This window comes from Passer domesticus, chromosome 6, assembly GCF_036417665.1.
Source record: "Passer domesticus isolate bPasDom1 chromosome 6, bPasDom1.hap1, whole genome shotgun sequence".
In the NCBI taxonomy this organism is placed as follows: Eukaryota; Metazoa; Chordata; class Aves; order Passeriformes; family Passeridae; genus Passer; species Passer domesticus.
In genome coordinates, this window is record NC_087479.1 from 51,328,026 (window position 1) to 51,346,199 (window position 18,174).

The 18,174-nt window shown below is 41.2% G+C and overlaps 1 protein-coding gene across 4 annotated transcripts in view; it reads right to left on the reverse strand.

Annotated features, from left to right (window-relative positions):
• The window catches only part of TRIM66 (tripartite motif containing 66), a 44,673-nt gene that overhangs the window by 7,883 nt on the left and 18,616 nt on the right, over window positions 1-18,174 (reverse strand). For all 4 annotated transcript variants that reach the window (XM_064425442.1, XM_064425443.1, XM_064425441.1 and 1 more), the window contains exons 7-15: window positions 17,470-17,616; window positions 17,229-17,346; window positions 15,383-16,239; window positions 14,258-14,419; window positions 5,585-5,857; window positions 5,147-5,375; window positions 1,971-2,031; window positions 1,108-1,282; window positions 20-312 (exon numbers count right to left, since the gene is read on the reverse strand). In XM_064425442.1, the coding sequence (XP_064281512.1) occupies window positions 20-312; window positions 1,108-1,282; window positions 1,971-2,031; window positions 5,147-5,375; window positions 5,585-5,857; window positions 14,258-14,419; window positions 15,383-16,239; window positions 17,229-17,346; window positions 17,470-17,616 (2,315 nt within the window). The remainder of the gene's footprint in view (window positions 1-19; window positions 313-1,107; window positions 1,283-1,970; window positions 2,032-5,146; window positions 5,376-5,584; window positions 5,858-14,257; window positions 14,420-15,382; window positions 16,240-17,228; window positions 17,347-17,469; window positions 17,617-18,174) is intronic.

The window sequence follows — 18,174 nt, forward strand, 5'->3', positions numbered from 1 at the left end:
AAATGTCATCCATACTCACACTGGAAAGCTGAGCAGGGCTGGAACATGGCAGGAGAGGTGGAAGACCTTGGGGCAGTGATCACAGCACAGCAGTTCTCCTCCATTAAGACACACAGCACAGAAATCCTCATTTTCAATTGGACTGACTTCCTGAGTAACTGGGGATTTTTTCATGCTGGAGATGCCATTGCTGAGCTTCTGATCAACAGATGGAGATTGTGTCTGTCCTGCAGCCTGGGACATGAGAAATCTCCCATCCTCTGAGTTCTCCTCTTTGGATTTCTGTCCTTCAGCTGGATTGTCTTTATTTATCTTGAAGGAAGAAAAATCTGGGATCACACAATCATCATTTTCACACATCAGCATAAAGCATCATTGGTTATCTGCAGATAACCTTGTACTTCTTGTACTTGGAAGACACAACTACCAACAATTTTCCAACAAGTGCTTCTAAGCACTTCTCTGCAGTGAAATCTACTGGGGTTCAGGAGGTCCAGACTCTTGGCATTTGCCTCTGGCTGGCCAGCGCACCTTGGTCAGGTCATTTCCTCCACACAGCACAGTATAGTAGAGCTGTGCAGATTCTACACCACAGATGATAGAAATTGTAGAATATCCTATCTCAAATTTTATGGTAAACAGCTCAAGCCCCCACCATCCCCCCCCTCCAAGAAAACCCCAAAAGTATAAAAAAGTATAGGTCTTTTTCCCGCCAGAAATTGTTGTTGCCTTCTGTGGAAAGAAGTTCACACCCAAGACTCCACTGAAGCAATAGAATACAAAGCTTTTAAAAATCTGTTACACTGTGATTTCTGGGATTGGTTCCTACCACTCAAATACATATTCAGGCCAGTTTTGAGATATTTATCCTCTATTTGTAACCAGACAGGTGAGCCAAGTTGCTTCCTTAGTATGTGAAAAGACTACAAATTTCTCCAAAATGGAAGATGCAGGGAGCTCAAAGCTACATTGTCTTTACCACAACCCACCACAGAAGTGCCTGAGGGTCAAACAAATTTTTACTGTACAATATTCCAGAAACTGTGCCTACAAACCAGTGGGATAAAGGACAGGAGGCAGGTAAATCCTCAAGGAAACCCCATTCACCTTTATGGACATGCTTGAGGAGCGTGTGCCACACTCAATGACCAGGAGGAAGTTGCCCTCCTGCTCGTTGTCCTGTGGCTGGAGCTTGAACACCGGCAGCTGCCCCGCTTCCGAGGCGGATATCTTCAGGCGTTCCAGCCGCACGTAGGGCACCCTCTGCTCCTTTGGGGCAGCTCTGGAGCCAAAAGGACACTTGATTAAATTCATCCACATCCCACAGAATTCCCCTCCCTACCCTGTTTCATGCACTATTGTTGTTGCTTCTTTTCCTCTGTGACTCTGGTGGCCAAATGTTGAACATCTTGATATTTTTTGACAAACCAATTCTTTAAGAAATGTGAATGCAGTCACTTTAAATTATTCATATGTGTAAATATATTATTAACTCCTGTGATAAAACTTTGCCCTGCTCTGTGTATTCTTAATTACCACAATTAAAGTAATATTTTCTGCTTTTCAGTGTGGCTGGTTTCAACAGGAATACAGTGCATCATCAGCTTTACCATATTATCACAGCAGTGGCTAAAAAATCAAACTGTATAAAACTGTTGAGGTAATGTTAATCCTATTCCCATTATATCTTTTAGCTTTCATTAGGGCTTAACACTTTCTAATTGTTCAAGTGAGATAAGTTTGCAAGTGTTTATTCATTCTGGAAAATTACACAGAAATACATGAATTCACCACTTTGTTTCCATTGCTGTTTTCAAGTTGGAGAGCACTTCACAACTTTCAGAACTAATACCTATAAGGAATCTAGAAATCTTTTGAAGTTCTCCATCATCATTAAGTATGACAAATTTTCTAAATACATGCATAAAATTTCACAGCCAGTGCTTTTGTATAAAAAAAGACTCTGCTACCTGACATTCTGATTGCTTTTCATATCCATTTCAAAATGTTCCTTTTCACAGTTATTGGAATCTGGAAAAGAAGATAAGAAAATGAATAAAATATTTATAATATCACAAGCAGATTAGGGTAGAAAGTACTTCAATATTCATGTACTTCTGACTGGTGTTTAATATGATATCATAAGTGAAATATGGAATAATTTCATCTATATGTATAGAAAATGTGCATGCTATTTTCTCTTCTGGTGTAGAGCCTTTGTCTTTCTTTTTTACTTTTAACCACAGCTTCTGTTCTAAATAGAAGGAGCATATATTAAATATTTTGTGAAAATGGTTTCTTTCCCAGGGAAAGAAATATATGTAAACAGCCATACCACACACATCCATATACATGGAACAACACAAGTAATCCTCTTTGCCATACAGCCTTCACTTGAGAAAAAAGACCCAACAAGGTCTGAACCCCGGGGCTCAGGAAATCTTTATGATCTCCAGCTCCATGTTAAGCAGCTTCTGGATAATTCCAGTAACTTGAAAACAGGAAGTAAATTGTGTCTCCCATCTGCCACCACGGGACAGAAGTCACACTACAATTACTTTCTTTCCTCCAGTATCTGGAACATATAAACACATGAACTCAAAACTATCTGCTATTTATTTAGCTGTAGCTCTATGTAGCTGTATCAGCATATGGCTGTAGTTTTGACTGACATGAAACACAAGTAATAACACACTTCTGGGGAGATGAGCTAGGTCAGAGACTAACATCTCTGTGGATGTCCTCAGAAATATAACTCCACTGAAAAATTCCGTAATCTCACCTTTTGTTAGGAATTAGTTTGACACAGCCAATACAAACAAGAATATCATGGTTATCTCAAGATAAGAGAGGGCCAGGAAAAGATGATTTTTAAAAGAAAATCTAGCTCAGGTCAACAGTACCTGCCACAAGGAACAATAAAATGAAGACTAACAAGGAAATGTGCATTTCACATCACACCTAAGGCATTATTCACGTGTGATTTTTGCTCAGGTGAAGGGTGGGCAGCCCTGTCATGGACAGAATTACTAAAGGGAGACTGCACACCGAGCTGAAGGAGCAGCTCTCACTGCACACTGCCAAGGCAGAGGATGTTCCAGTGGTGCTGGCTTCCTACGTTAACCAACATTTCCATCAGCAACTGGGCCCATCAAACAATAGTGCGTGTAAATTTTGTGGGAAACACCAACTAGAGGGGTTGCACCATGGAGAATGTTTTCAGTTAAAAATAGACCTTAATGCATCAGAGGAAAAAATCTCCTAAATCAGTAGGACTGAATTGAAGTAACCATGCTCATGAAGGGTTAGATGAATGTAATCCCAAAGGAAAACAACCAGCTAGGGAAAATGTTCTTGGAAGGAATTTAGGGCGAACGTGAGCTGTTCTCTACACAATCAACCACCTAATGCTGCTGCTGCAGAAGGGAGGAATGCCATCCTGCAAGGTATCACTAGCAGCAAGGAATGTAAAACACAAGGAGCTGATATCCTGATTCTGCATGGCATCCCAGAGGCCTCCGCTGAGCACTGCATTTGGCTGTGGGCAGCACTCCTTAATTGCAGAGAACCCAAAATAGCACAGAGGAATGAGGTGGTTTTGAAAAAATTAAACCCCTGACCCATGAGGAGAGGCTGAAACCATCAGATTTGTTTAGTCTAGGAAAGAGAAGAGGAAGGAAGGGTGTTTATGCAAGTCATAAGAAAGAAAAGTGGCTGTAAGAGGGAAAATGATCACAACTCTCTACAATTTTTACCACATCCCGTATGCCTAGGATAAGAATTATTTTGTTTTAAATTAGGCTGAAATGTTTAGGTTTGCTATTAGAAAAGGATGAGTCACTGGAGACATATACCAGAAGGAATGAGGCTTGGCAGCACAGCACTGCTGAAGCCAGCAAGTCCTACCCAGAGCCACCAGCAGAGTTAACATTGTCTTTGCAGCAGAATTAATGTTTTATGGTGCACTGGTGACTGTATCTCCTCAGGTCTCCCCTCACTGCATGCCCCTAAACACTGACAGGACAGGAATTGCTCGCTCCTGGTCCTTCCTTGTGAAAAGGGAGCAGCACTGAATTCAATCCTCAAGGCTTTCCAGCCTCTTGCACAACAGGGCCTGCATTTTATACCCAGCAAATCTGTAGCATCCACTACTGACAGTGAGATTCTGAAGGCTGGGGCTGCCTGTGTGGGGGGTGTCACACAAACCACACCAGATACCACATTGCTGCTCCTCCCCAAGACACTTCACCCTGCCTTTAGGGGTGCTCCTGATTCTTACAACTCACACAAATGATTGTGGCATAATTGCCACGGTTTGGCATAGGACACCGAAGAGAAGACAAATACATCTCCTTGGCTCACTGGGCTAGGCCTCCTTTGTACTAATTAGAATTCTCTGAATAAAAATACAGCACAGAGAGAGAAATATTAATTCATCTTTTACAGAGAAATGCAGCCAAACATTGGCATAAGCCATGGGATAACAGCTTGATCCTGCAATCCCTTGCTTGCATGAATAGTCCCATTGACTTTCAGAGTTTGCAGGAATGAGGCTTTAGAGTGTAGCACAACGATGTTGGCAATTTGCCCATGAAAAGAGTTAAGTAAAGTCTAATTCTCCATTAGGACTGAAGAAATAGGCCTTGGCTGAAGGGAATGTTCCACAGTAGACAGAGCCAAGCAAAGGCACATGCTGTGCAATGTGTTAGCAAAAATTTAGTATGCTACTGATGTGAAGGACTTAGCAGAAGCCACATTACATTTTGGAAGTAATGTGGGTTTTTTTAATTGAATTTGGACTCTTCAAACCAGCTCTTCAATAGTCATAACTGCAGGTCTCGTTAACAGGAGTGCTTCCAAGAGAACTAATACTCCAGGTTCTTCACACAGTCACACTCGTTTCTGGTTCACAGATGAGGGATGTTACAAATTCAAAGCATATCATTTCCATGTTTTTTCCCCACAAATGAGATCAAACACACTTTTCCATTGGATTAAGTACTCTGATAACATTTGAAGCTTGCTGGAAAAGCACATTTACATGTAAGTATATTAATAAGCATACTGCTTTACCATGCTTGCAATGCACAGTGCTAAGAAAGAAAAAAACCCCAAAACCTAAAGGAAATAATTAAAAGCCTAGTACCTTCTTTGCTTCTAGGTTGTCTTATTCTGGCATTCACAGGCAGGAAAGAAGTGTTGCTGAGCAGTTCAGAAGGAGAAGTGCAATGCTGAGACTTTTTGATTGAAAGATTAATAGGTTCTTCCATCACTTTTTGCATAGAAAGAGTTAACTCATTAACTACCTCTTGCCCAGCAGTAGCCAAGCTGTTTTCTAGTAGACAATCCACAGCGCTGAAGTCTTCATTTTCTAGCTGTGAGGGGTGGGAGAGAAAGAAATGCAGAATTCTATTATGAGTTTTTCTTCTTCTCATGTTAAGAATATAATTTGTAATCAGTCTTCAAATACCAGCTAAGGAAAACTTTACTAATTGAAACAGTATTTTGAGTGATTGACCAACAATAATGTGCTGTAAAATGGAAGTGGATTCCCTCTCAGCAGAGGAGATCAAGCCATCCCTACCTTGCATTTAGCGCCTCCCTGGAGTGCATCACCTGGGGTAAGGCCAGCAGGAGCCCCCGGGCTCGGGTCACTGGGAGCCCTGCCCAGAGCCAGGCTGTAGCTGGGCAGGGGCTCTGGTGCAGTGTCACACTCACAGAGGGCATCTGGGGACAGGCCAAGTGTCACAGCAGCTGCACCTTTCACCTCTGGGTCGGCCGAGCTGGATAACCTTGGTGGAGATAATTCCATCTCTGTGCTGTTTGGAAAGCCCACAAAGCTTAGGGATGCTGAATGCTGGGAAAAGCAAAAAGAAGAAAAAATCCAATATATTAATAAGCTTTTCAGCAGCAAAATGCTACTGTTCTTTCTATAATAGATGAGACGCTCAGTTTCAGCTTGACATAATCAAACAGTTGTGTCACAAGGGCTGTAAGAATCTATTGTAATCCTATGCTTTTTTTCCAAAAGCTTTAGATTCTCCACCATTAAAACTGAAAACTGGAAAAGGACACAACTGAGTTACTCTTCTGGTGATTACAAAAAATATCTTCCTTAGATCAGTTCAAGGGATTCTGATTTTTAACTCCTACAACAATTGGGAAATCTACATAGAACAGTGTACCAAATTAATCCTTGGCATAAACCAAATCATTTCCCATAAAATTTTCCCAGAAGAAATAAGATTCAAATCAGAAATTTTGTCATTTTATTAAAAGAACATCAGATCATTCAGAAAGAAGATTCAGAAGAAATAAGATTTAACTCTGACTTCAGTACATGAAGTTATTTTTCCTGTTAATGATGGTGAAATCTTTCTATGATAGTTGAGTCAGTCCCATCAAAACCTAAAGCATTTCCCCTTTAAATAACATAGATTAAATGCAGAAATATCCTACATGTACTAATGAGGAAACACATCCAGTTTCCAAAGAAAAGGAATATTTACCAAAGCATCAACATGCAATTTTTACTGTCTCAGGATTTGTCACTACCGAACCACAGAGACCCTGTTACATGAACCAAAGCACCCCCACTCATCTGGGTGACTTCCTTAAGCTGCCTCACACCCTGGAATGTGGGACTTCATTGGAAACAAGACCCTTCTAGCATCCATGTGAAGCAAACAGAAGCAATTTTAGGAAGTGATCTGTGTCACTTGAATACACAACTTTCCCTTGATTTCATCACAGTGCATTGGTGTTTCACCCTTTACATTGACTGACCATATCCTTTTTATATCCTTCATTTGCAATACAGTAGTAGCACTCATTTTAATATAAATCAAGCCAATAGAAACATGTCCATTGCATCTGAATTAGAGTTTAAATTTATGGTTGTACTTATTTCTCCACTAGAGGCCTGTGACTCAGAAGTGAATCTGAGATAGGATCCATTTCCTAAATTTAATTAGTATTTTTCTCAACACACACTCCATTTGGGATTTTGATAATTTTGTCCATCTCAACCCCACAGTGGTGAAGACTGCAGCCTAGCCTGAGCTGTCAGATGTGTCTGTGTAAATCCTACCTCCTGCCAGGCTTGAATTCCTCTGCTTGCAGCTCTGTGCCAAGACAACACTCCCCACAGACCCTAATTCCCACCCAACAATGGATGCAATTTAATTTCCTCTTTGTCAATTTGCAATAGATGCTATGATGGGAGCTTTGCCTGAAGAGTGACCACTTAATCTGATGAGACAAAATACACCTGCACTTGAGAAAGAGGTCAGCTCTTTGCAGAGCCAGGGGAGGTCTGTGCCATTCCACCACACAAAGCTGCAGTGAGCCTGCTCTAAACTGTCCCTCCATGCAGAAGGCACCCCAAGGAACACTGGGTTCCTACAGCCAATGGGAATTGGTCACTCTCCCCCTATTGAGTCCAACAGACACCCCCAAATCTAAGTTCTTTGAGCTGTCACAACTTTTTGGAAGCAGCTGGAACAAGTCACACATGTTTTTCCCACCTTACATTTGAGCAGAAAACTAGACCACAGCCAATAAGGAAATGCACCAGAGGAGGCCCAAGCTTGCAATATAGTCTGTCTGATAGAGCATTCCTAAGAATGATGAGATTTCAAACCAAAGTTATCTCCACAAGGTCAGCAAGGAATCCACTTTTCAAGGCCACACATCCTAAAGTCCACAAAGATCAAAAATGTTTATTTTCCACCCCAATTTGCTTGAAACAGGTTCCTGCAATTACAGTGACAAATGGGACCTACTAAGTACAGATTCTCCTTCATTCCATCACTCACTTTATCACAAGGTCTTTTTAAGATAACAAAATTAACACGTGAATTGTTCCCATACCACTCACAAAAAACTAAAACAAACAAGCAGAATTCATGTTCAAGCTGAAGATGAATTGTAATCAGCCCTTGCCTTTTCCCCTTATTTCAAAGTCTGCTGTGAGCATTAATTAAGCCCCTGTGAGGTAGCTAAATATTTATTTAGTCATGTTCTCCACAGCATGGAGCATCCACAAATTCGAGTCCATAGGAAGTACCCTACAGCTGTCCTCCATTGGGAATGGCCATGCTGAGGTATACACATGGAAGGCACACCACCCAAATTTGCTCCCAATTAACTGGAGACCTCCTGGCCTTTCAGCTCCTCCACACCTTCCTTGACTCATTTACAAGCACGTGCCACCATCTCCTGTAGTGAGACCTGGCCCTCTGTGTGCAGCTCAGCTGAAATGTTCCCCCTCCTGAGGAAATTCAGGTTTACTCCTGGCTCCAGTGAGACAACTTTACTTACTGGGAGCAGTCACTGGGATGACTCCTACTGAAGGAAAAAAAAATGGAGACACACATAAGATTTTCAGAAAGGTGAAATTCAGTTGCATGGTGTGGCTATGTCCTTTTTACTCTTCTACCTAGCATCAGTTTCTTCAGAGATCTTTTTAGATTATATAAGCCAATGTAAAACCTTACTCTTGTTAAAAAGAATAATGAGGCCATCAAACTGCCATCTGTCTTTCCCTTGGGGCAAAAGTTAATTTTGTGGTTATTTTAATGATGAAGCAACATTATGATCTTTCAGTGCAAAATATTAAAACTCACAGTTAAGAACAGACACATTCCATCCTGATCCATGGAGCTGCTGTCAAGTGTGAAGTGAACAATGCACTGGGAACAAGGCTCATTAATAGACTATTAATTCACTCCCTAAAATAATCATTTCTTTTGCCATTAGCAAAAATTTCTCTTTTCCCTTGACAGTTCAGCTAGATTTTGCAAATGGGACGCCTTTAAAGGATTTATCTGTTTTATAAAAAGCTCTATTGCTTTTACATTGCAACATTTGAACAACAACAAGCATTAATTATGCTCTTGGGCAGAGGGTGGCTTCAGCTGGTTGGTTAATTTTGAACTTCTTGACATTTTAACGTACAGTCTGGAACACTGAACAACATCTGTGTCACTATAAATGGAATTCTCATTGTCTCATAATTAATTTTGGTCTGATGATCCTTATAATATAATGGCAGCAGCATCACCACCCCAAAACACCTCCTACCACAATTTTCTTAGCTATGGTAGTGAAAAGTAAGAAAAAAGAACATGCAAAGTGCCCGCAGAGAACAAAAAATAAACATATGGCTCAGTTCAAATATTGCTTTGATCACTGTTGCATTCCAAAAAGGTCCAGTGCAAACATGCAGCACCAATACAGAAGAATTCTGAGAAGCGAATACTTACCTTGAAACAGTGGGATTAGGATTTGTTAGGATTGTTTTGGCAAAGCCTCGGGGCTGTTGACATTAAGTGTCACTGATAAAGGAAGCTAAAACTGGGAACCGCCAATTCTCTTTGCTATGGGAGAAACACCACGCTGCAAATGGATGCAGAGTAATGAACGGCTGCTATTAAGTGGAGCAATCCCCCTGGCAGCTCATTATGCTGGAAGGTTAAACAAATGTACTACTCCAATCCAGTTGCTTAACACAGCAGCACTGACAGCACAGGCTGCACATGCTTCCCATTCCCAGTTTCAGAACAGAATCCGAAGGATTTCCTTTCCGCTTTCACGAGAAATAAAGAATCCAAATCTTCCTTAGCAATTTGTCTGAATAAACTGGAGCGGGCTTAAAGCGGAAGGAGGAAGAGATTGTATGGAGCAAGCAGCATCATGTTTTATTTATCTTCTTTTTTTTCAGGTCAAAGGAAAAGGGTTTTGTAAAATTAACATTCTGGGAAATGTACCTAATTGCATTAAGCATGAAGGCATTTGTGCCGTGAGCAGTTCAATTCTGCAAAGTAAAAAACATACTCTGTTACTTAAGAAATTTACAGTACCCCAAAATCCAGGCTGTTCTTTCCTTCATCACTAATTCCTCTAAAATTAATAGTAATTAAGGGGGGGAAATAGCAGCAAGAAATCCATTTTGGTTCCATGCTCAGATTTGAAGTTCTAGGGTTGGATATTAATTATTACTTTCAGTAACTAAGTAATCACAACATGCTCTGTGCAATAATACCATCAAATAAAATCTGTGCTCTGTCCTCCAGCCCCCTTTGCACAAATTTAATGAGTTTTTCATGAAAAAAAGAGAAGTTCCACCATGAACTGTCACCATATTTGTCTTCCAGGAAATGCTACCACAGCATATACTTGGAATAAAAGAGAAGCCTCTCAGAGTGCTCTGAAGAATGCACCAGGGATAGCATGGAATACTTCCCAGGATTTCCCCATTTCAGGCACTTTATGGTGCTTGAGACAAACAGAGCTCTTGAACTAAGAAGCTGGAACTTGTGAACCAAAAAGAATACAACAAATATAATGCACTACACACCATTTCCACATGTTTACACTTTCTTTACCAACCTTGGTTACCCTGCCTCAAAAACTATTTATTAAAACCATAAAGTATGGGGAAAATGGTCAAACACACCAAAGTACAGAATGGCTTTCACGCAACTCTAGAGAGACAAGCAGTCCCTTTTAAGCTTCAAAAATAAACTTTCAATAATAAAGTCAATGTATACATATAAAATACAGATATTATGAATGGGGTGAATACAGAGTGATTATTCACTGTTTTTCCTAACACAAAAACTAGAAGGTATCTAAACTATCAGGCAAGAGACTGAAAGGTAAGCAAACAGAGGAACTTCCCATGCAATGCAAAACTTGGTTGGAGTAGAATGCTGAGGAGTATTCTGCACTCGTATTAAAATGGACTCAAAATAGTAAATTAGACAAAATCACAGGCAGGGGGTCTATGAAGAGCTCTAAACCACAATTGTCTGGGTACAACCTCCAGGTTAGAAAATCTTTGAAGTGCTGGCTTTCAGAACCTCGGACAGTGGACTACCAGTTTATATTTGTTTCTGATGGCCTTCCCTAAGGATCTGCTTTTGACTATATTTATATAGGATCAGGTGCAGCTGCTCAGTGATAACTCACTAAGGCAGTGCATAGCATATCCAGAGATCCACTTTAAGCAGAAGATGAACTAACAGAGGTAAGGGTCTTGCTCCAAAGTACAGAAGGGGGTGCACTTTATGGAGTGTGAAGAGGAGAGACGCCCAACCCTACATCAACACCAATGGCTGTTGCAGTGGTGCCTGAGGCTCAAATCACAAATTTGTGCTCTAGATGTACAGTAATCATGGCATTTCTTCAAATGCTAGATGCAGCCTATAGACCTCTTGCTCATCACAGACAGAAATGACAATTAGGTACATGCAAACAAAAGAGACTACATTCCTGTTATTACTCCTGAAAACACAATTAGGCCCAAAATATCTTATTATTCTTACCTTTATTCCAGAATAGGTGACCTCTCTAGTCCTGTGCACAAATTAATAACTTGATATCATGCTAAATAAAAGCAGCAAAATCATATTGTTGCAGGAGGTTGGTAACCCTTTCCACAAAACTGCTGAAACTAATTGAGTACTCATTCCTTCACACTGCAAATTATCAATTCCACAGCTTGTGTAAAACCTGTTTGCTAGAGTTTGGCATAATTGGAAATGCAGTGCAGGTAACACAAAAGTTATTCAGAAATTTGTTCTCTGTCTTGCTGGCATTCTTACTGGAGAGGTTGGGTATCTGACATGCATGGGTACAGAACAACTCCACAACCCAAACCAGAGGTCCTGGCTATCTGAGTGAAGTATTCTGACAGAAAAATAAGAAAATATATTCATTTTCCACATCAACAGAATGCCACACTAGGAATGAAAGCTTTCTTAAAAAGGTGCTAATCAAGCCCAGAATTATGCAAAGTGCAGCACTTAGATTATTTGGTATAAGTTAAGCATAGAATCATTTATTCCACACAAAAAAAATAATTCACAGAAAAATAGTTAGAGGAACATACAGGAAGACAGAAAGACTGACAAAATATCACCATTAATGTTCCAAAATGAGCAAAACAGATGAAAACTATCCCAAACTGTTTTGATTATGAGTTGTTAAGAGCATCTTCTCTGTACTGCTTTACAAATAAATATAATTCTGTATGCAGACAAATCATCTAGTTATCAGTAAATAATATCAAACATGTACCATAAACACATTTCAAAATTAATGCACAGAGGCTTAATAATTTCCTGAGCAATCAAGGCTTGCCCCACTCCAAAATAAAGGAAACCAATGAGCTAAAGAAAGCTTTTATTTCTGACCTTTTTGGACAGATCTTGGCAACCACATCACTTATCAGTTAATTCAGGTGCATGCTGCTTTCTCTTTAATGAAACAATCTCCGCAGACAGGGAATTCTGTACTCCACTAGGAATTGTGTTCCTAGCTGAAGGCTGCCAGAGTTCAGCAGAAATACAACACAAGGCCAAGAAGTCCAACAGCAATTTTTCTCCAAAAGACAGAACAGTTCTTCCTCAGGCAGCAGATCTATCTAGACATTTTCTCCACCATATTTTTCAAGTATTTCAGTCTTGTCCACATTCACTTTCTCCATGTCTTCCAAGATGATCTTGAGAGAGATGAAATGTTCTGAATGTAGCCCATGTGAGAGCACACAGACAAACACCTATGCAGAAATTGTTGTCTGGAGATGAGTGTGAAAGATTTAATCAGGTGAACCAGATGAGAATGAACAGACACATTCCCTTGTTCTTAAACAGGAACCAAACTCCCATTTAAACTCAGATTTAATCCAATTGTAAAGCAAAAGCACTCAGACACCGTTAATGAGCATTCATGAAGAAGATATTTCAAGGGTTTACTTGCTGTGCTTTTTCCCTTCATCATTTCTAATTTGCCATTGCCAGAGCTGTCAGTATCTTCACCCACCCAGATGTCTTCATCCCAAACAGCTCTTTAGAAGAGAGCAATACAAGCACAGATGGGGTTCTGTAGCTGTTGAACATTCTCCCTTCTTGAAGAGGTACCACTCACCTCAAAAAACCAGACACTCCAGTGGTTTCTGCACAAGAGCATCATTTCTCAGCACCATCAGAAAAAAAATTCCTTTTTTCTTTTCCCTAGAGGTATCCTCCTTTTGCCACCTTCTCAGCTTCTACAGCAACAAATCTGCCTTTTCTCCTTTATTACTCCTGCTTTTCCCATCAGACTGCACTAGTCTCTCTCTCTCTTGCACCTCTGCTTCCATTTTCTTTCCTCTTACTTAAGCTGTTGGGAATAACCTTCCATTACAGGTCCATAAAACAGATTTCTTTGTGGCTTTCAAGTCTGATTTGCACTCTGCTTCCAGGCCCACATCTCTGCAGCTCCCAAAGGGATCTCCAACAATTCTCTGGATGGGTATTGCATCATAAATATGTTGCATCAACAAAACCACATACAAAAGAAGGAAAAAATAACTTGCTTTTTGAGGATAGAAAGGAAAGACAAGTAGTCCCACAATATGCCACAGACAAATTCCAAGGGAAAAAAGCTATGAAAGTCTTTCACATGGTACACAAAATGAGTCATGCACTGAAGTAACAAATATATATGAAAAAGCAGAATATGATGTGTTGCTTGGAGTGTTTTCAACAAAGTGTACAGAGAAGTAAAAGGCAGATTCTCTGCTTCAAAAGCACAGGTGATATCCAGAGCCAGCAAAGATCTATTGATAAGTATTGGCCTTCATGGTCATATTCATGCTGCTTCTTCAATGGTCAGAGCCTCAGAGTAAGTGGGAAGACCAAAGCCTGGCTCTATTGTACACTCAAATGTTCCATATATACAGAAATTGTGATTTGTCTACTTATACTACTTCTCATTGTTCATGTACAACAATTTCAGGTAATCCCACCTCCAGCAGTAATTAGTGGTGTTTCTGGGGCAATTATTTTGAAGACTGCTTCTCAGGCCTGATTTCATCAGCACCTCTGACTCCTGCTTTATTTATTTTTTTCAAATTAACTGCTTCTAGTACAGTAGTTAGCGAGTCCTAGTAATTAAATCCCTAAACACAGAAGCTAGGCAGAAGTAAAGCAGTGAAGAAACAGAGCATATATTTATTTGTCAGTTCATGTCTAACAATCATTCCAGTCAGACCTAAACACTACCAGCCTCTAGAAGAGCTGCTTATCCTGGCACCTTACTGGGAGATGCACACGAGGTTAGGGCTGTGACTGTCTCCCAAAACTTACAAGCCACTTGGCTGACTTTTACTGCATTTTAATTTTTTCCACCTGATTGCAAACTCCAATGCCACATTCAATATTATCAAATTATGTTTTCCCTTTATTTTTTTTTAAGAAGTTTTTTATACCTTTCTCACTGGATGGAAAGTTGTTTGCTGCAGTGTGCTCTCAGGGGAGTGGCTCCTGCCACTGGGTTCTTCTTCTAATGATTGTGACAGGGAGGGACTGTCACTTTTGTCAAGAGGAATGACAGGCTTCTGGGCATCAGCTTCTGTAGAGCTCTCACAGATCTACAAATGAGAAACAAGGACTTGTCTTTTCACCATTTCAGAAAGAAAAACAGTAACAAAAATGCATCAACTCACAGCATACACATTATGAAAAGCCCAAAAGGACTCGAAAACAGAGGTCTTCAAGGCAACCTTAAGCAGAGAGATAAATGGAGAAAGTTTTCTCTCAAACATTAATGAATTCTTAAAAAAAGAAAACTAAATAAAGCTGCTGAAATGTACAGCTACACCAAAAGGCTGCAGTCTGCCCTTGCAGGTAATCTACACTTTGAGAACTATTCAAGGTGGCAACTCCATAGAATCTACACAATGGCAAGTCTGAGCCACCTTTCCACCATTTTAAATGACTTTCCAAGCCACTTTATTCTGCCGCTGATCTGCCTTGCAGTTTGGATGCTCACCACCACGGACTGTCCTTCTTTCAAAAGCAGGCTCCTTACTAACAGTGGGAAAGGGAAGAGATTGGTCCTGCAAAACTGTAGCACAACAGCGTGCGTGGATAATGATGATAATCTTAAATGACACGATGCAGCAGCAAGAGAATGGGAAATAACCCTCAGACCAAGAAATTGTCTTCACTCTTTTCAATAATAATTCAGAATCTAATGCTTTTTAAGGACTCAGGGCTTAATGCTTCCAATAAAAAAGGGAGTTGAAATGCAGAGTGAAATTACTGCAATCCTCCGGATACCGGTTTACAAAGGAGGAGTGATGGTGCTTTTATTCTCCTACATTGCTGCTCAGCTTGTCTATTGAGAGATTCAAGTCTTTGGGATCCAGGGTGGTTATGCAGAAAAATTTTGGGAAAAAAAAAAAAAACTTTACAGAAAAATTTGGCCCAATCTGCCTCTCTGCTGCATACATAGACAGAAAATTCAGAGAAACACATGAAATCTCAAAGGCGTATCAAATTTCTGAGCTTACACTGAATAAATGCAGTAGGAAATTACTTTGAGAACATACTTGTGCTTCATCTTGGACTTGTTGCTGTGCTGGGGCTGGCTGCCTCACTATGTAGTTGATCTGACCAACTATAGTCTGCTGAACGTGCTGAGGTGGCTTGGCTTGGTTCAGCTGCAAGCTGGAGTGCCCCTGGGCCTGCAGGAGAAGCTCCAGGTCCTTTTTCATCTCCTCCAGCTCCAGCTGGTGCTGCATGATGTCCAGGCTCTGCTGGATGACCTGCTTGTGTGTGCTGTCATCCTGCCCTGGCTGGGGGGACGCCAGTGGCTGCTGCTGCTGCTGCGGGGGCGGCTGCAGCACATGGCTGGACTTTATCTTCTGGACGTGGCCCAGCTGCACTCCCACAGCTGATGTCTGCAGAGAAGCCTGGGGGTGGCTCGTGGGAGCCTGCTGAGCCTCGTGGGGCACACCAGCACAGCTCTGCTGCAGCTGCTGGGGTGGGAAGGGCTTTGCCACCCTCCCGGACACGTTCTCCGGCTCCGAGCGCGGCTGCTGCTGCTCCAGCCCAGCCTGCAGGAGCTTCACAGGCTGGGGGACACCCCGTGGCTCCCTGTCCTGGAGGCTGTACTGCAGGGGGAAGTGCTGCTGATGAAGCGCAGGAGGCTGCTGGAAGCTCTTGTGGTGGCTCGTGTCTTGGTAAGAAGGCTGGGCTTTGCTTGGGTGAGGAATGCTGAGGCAGTGGGAGCAGCAGAGGGGTGCAGAGCACTGGAGCGCAGGTGGGAACTGGTGGGGCTGGCTGCTCTCCAGCTGGGAGGATGGGGAGGGGTGCCCGTGGTACAGAGAGGGTTGCAACCCTTGAATATTTCCACAGAGTAGCACGTCTGGGTGAGATAAGTGTCCACCTTCCATTGTGAAACCCCCTGGAAAAAAAACAGCAAATTTACTCCTGCCTTGTACTCCCGTCCTCCCGCAGTCTTGACAAATGTATACAATAAAAATTATACACAGGGAAATGGCCAGCATCCACGTCTCAAATGTAAAAGATATTCAAATAGCCTATCCAAACAGTCTGCCAACAACCATTAAAGATAATTTTTTCAATATTTATCTAGTATTTCAATTCACACCAAACTCCCACTGATGTCAGCTGAACTCACAGTTAAATTACCCAGCAAACACTTTGAAACATTGACCTTATTTTATCTTAACTGATAGATATGGCTTATACTTTCATTTTTACAGAAGTATGAGTTTATCTTCTCATCCATAAGCACAGGTACGAAAGACAGCTTCCAGGGGGCAAGTGACAAAAATCAAAGTGATTAATGCTATGTAGGTGAGACTCATAAAAGCTGGAAATAGAAGTGACCTATGAAATGATCTTGTCCATCAAGATTTAAAAATCCCTCTTTTTAAAACACTTTTGATAGTGTTTTACCCCTTTTACATTTTATTACCTTAAAATGGAAGAGAACTGATCTTTTAGGTCAGTGATCAGCCCACTGAGCTGAATTTACAGTAAAAACCCATTGCAGCTGGGAAAATCTGTGTCTGCTGGGAAACAAAGTCACAGTATGGACATCTGCTCTATAGGCAACACTGTAATTATTGTACAGACAGTGTCTTAAAGCCATCTTTGTGCCTATTAATTGTAAGTGTCTCAACAGTGCTCAGCTTATTTGGCCACTAAGAGAATGAAAGCACCAGATATCTCAATGGTCTTTTGGGGAACAGATATAAATGGAGAGAAAAATAGGAAAGTTCAGCCACACTTGCTTTTCTTCGGAACACAGCAAGAGCTTCAAAACTGGATGTCAAAACAAAAAAGGAGAGCCCTTCAGGGGAGGCACTGTATTGTTTGCATCTGTCTAGCCTAGCTTTGGGAATTTGCCTACTATAATTTTCTTACCCAAATTGGAGAGTTGCTTAGTCCAGTAGGAGGGATCCCAAGCAAACCTGATCTTCAGAGGAGGGCCCGTGTCTGTGTTACAGTTTGTCTCCAGCAAGCGCTGGATCTGAAACACAATCTGGTGACACATTAAAGGACAATGATTTTATTCACAGTTCTAAGATGGTGACAAATGTTTCATTTGATCAAGATCAAACCCTTAAAACAGTTCCCACAATTACTGCACAAGCATTGCTCTTACCAGCTCCTTACTGAAGAGGAATGGGATGGGTTTTTTACTACACACGGCCCAGCTGATGAAGTTCTGGACATGTTCTACCTGTCTGCCCAAAACCACAACTCCTTGCAGCTGCTGCTCCAGCCTCTGCTTCCTCTCACTGGTGATTTTCTGTTAATGACATCAATCAGCAGAAAAGGGCTGTCATTCTTCAGACACACATAACAGATGCAATCATTGGCACTACACTGAGCAGTATTTGCAGCAATACTGTTCTTCACAATCTCTTTAAACCACCCATCACAGAAAGGAAGCAAACCCAACTCAGGAGATGAGTCTGAATTCAGGAGCAGCAATAGCTCCTCCAGGAGCAAAAACCCTGCATCATTCTGGCCTTGGTTTGACAGAATAACACAACCCCCAAGAAAGCTGTAGAAGTTGGATCAAATTTGCACCTGGGCCACTTTCTCATCTGGAAATTCTGATCAGCAATTTTTCTCATCAGCACATTGCAAAGTAAAATCTCATTTACTTCAACTGGACATCCAAAAGCTGAAGAGTCAAAACTCAAAAGTTCTGTTACAGAAATTAGACCAAAGAATCATTTCTGAAACAGGGGATTAATTGTGCTGCTAGTGGGCGCCTACAATTAATTAAACATTAAAATCAGAACCTGGTTTGTTTTCTAAGTACTCAAAAGGTGCACACATATTCTCTGTAAATGCATTG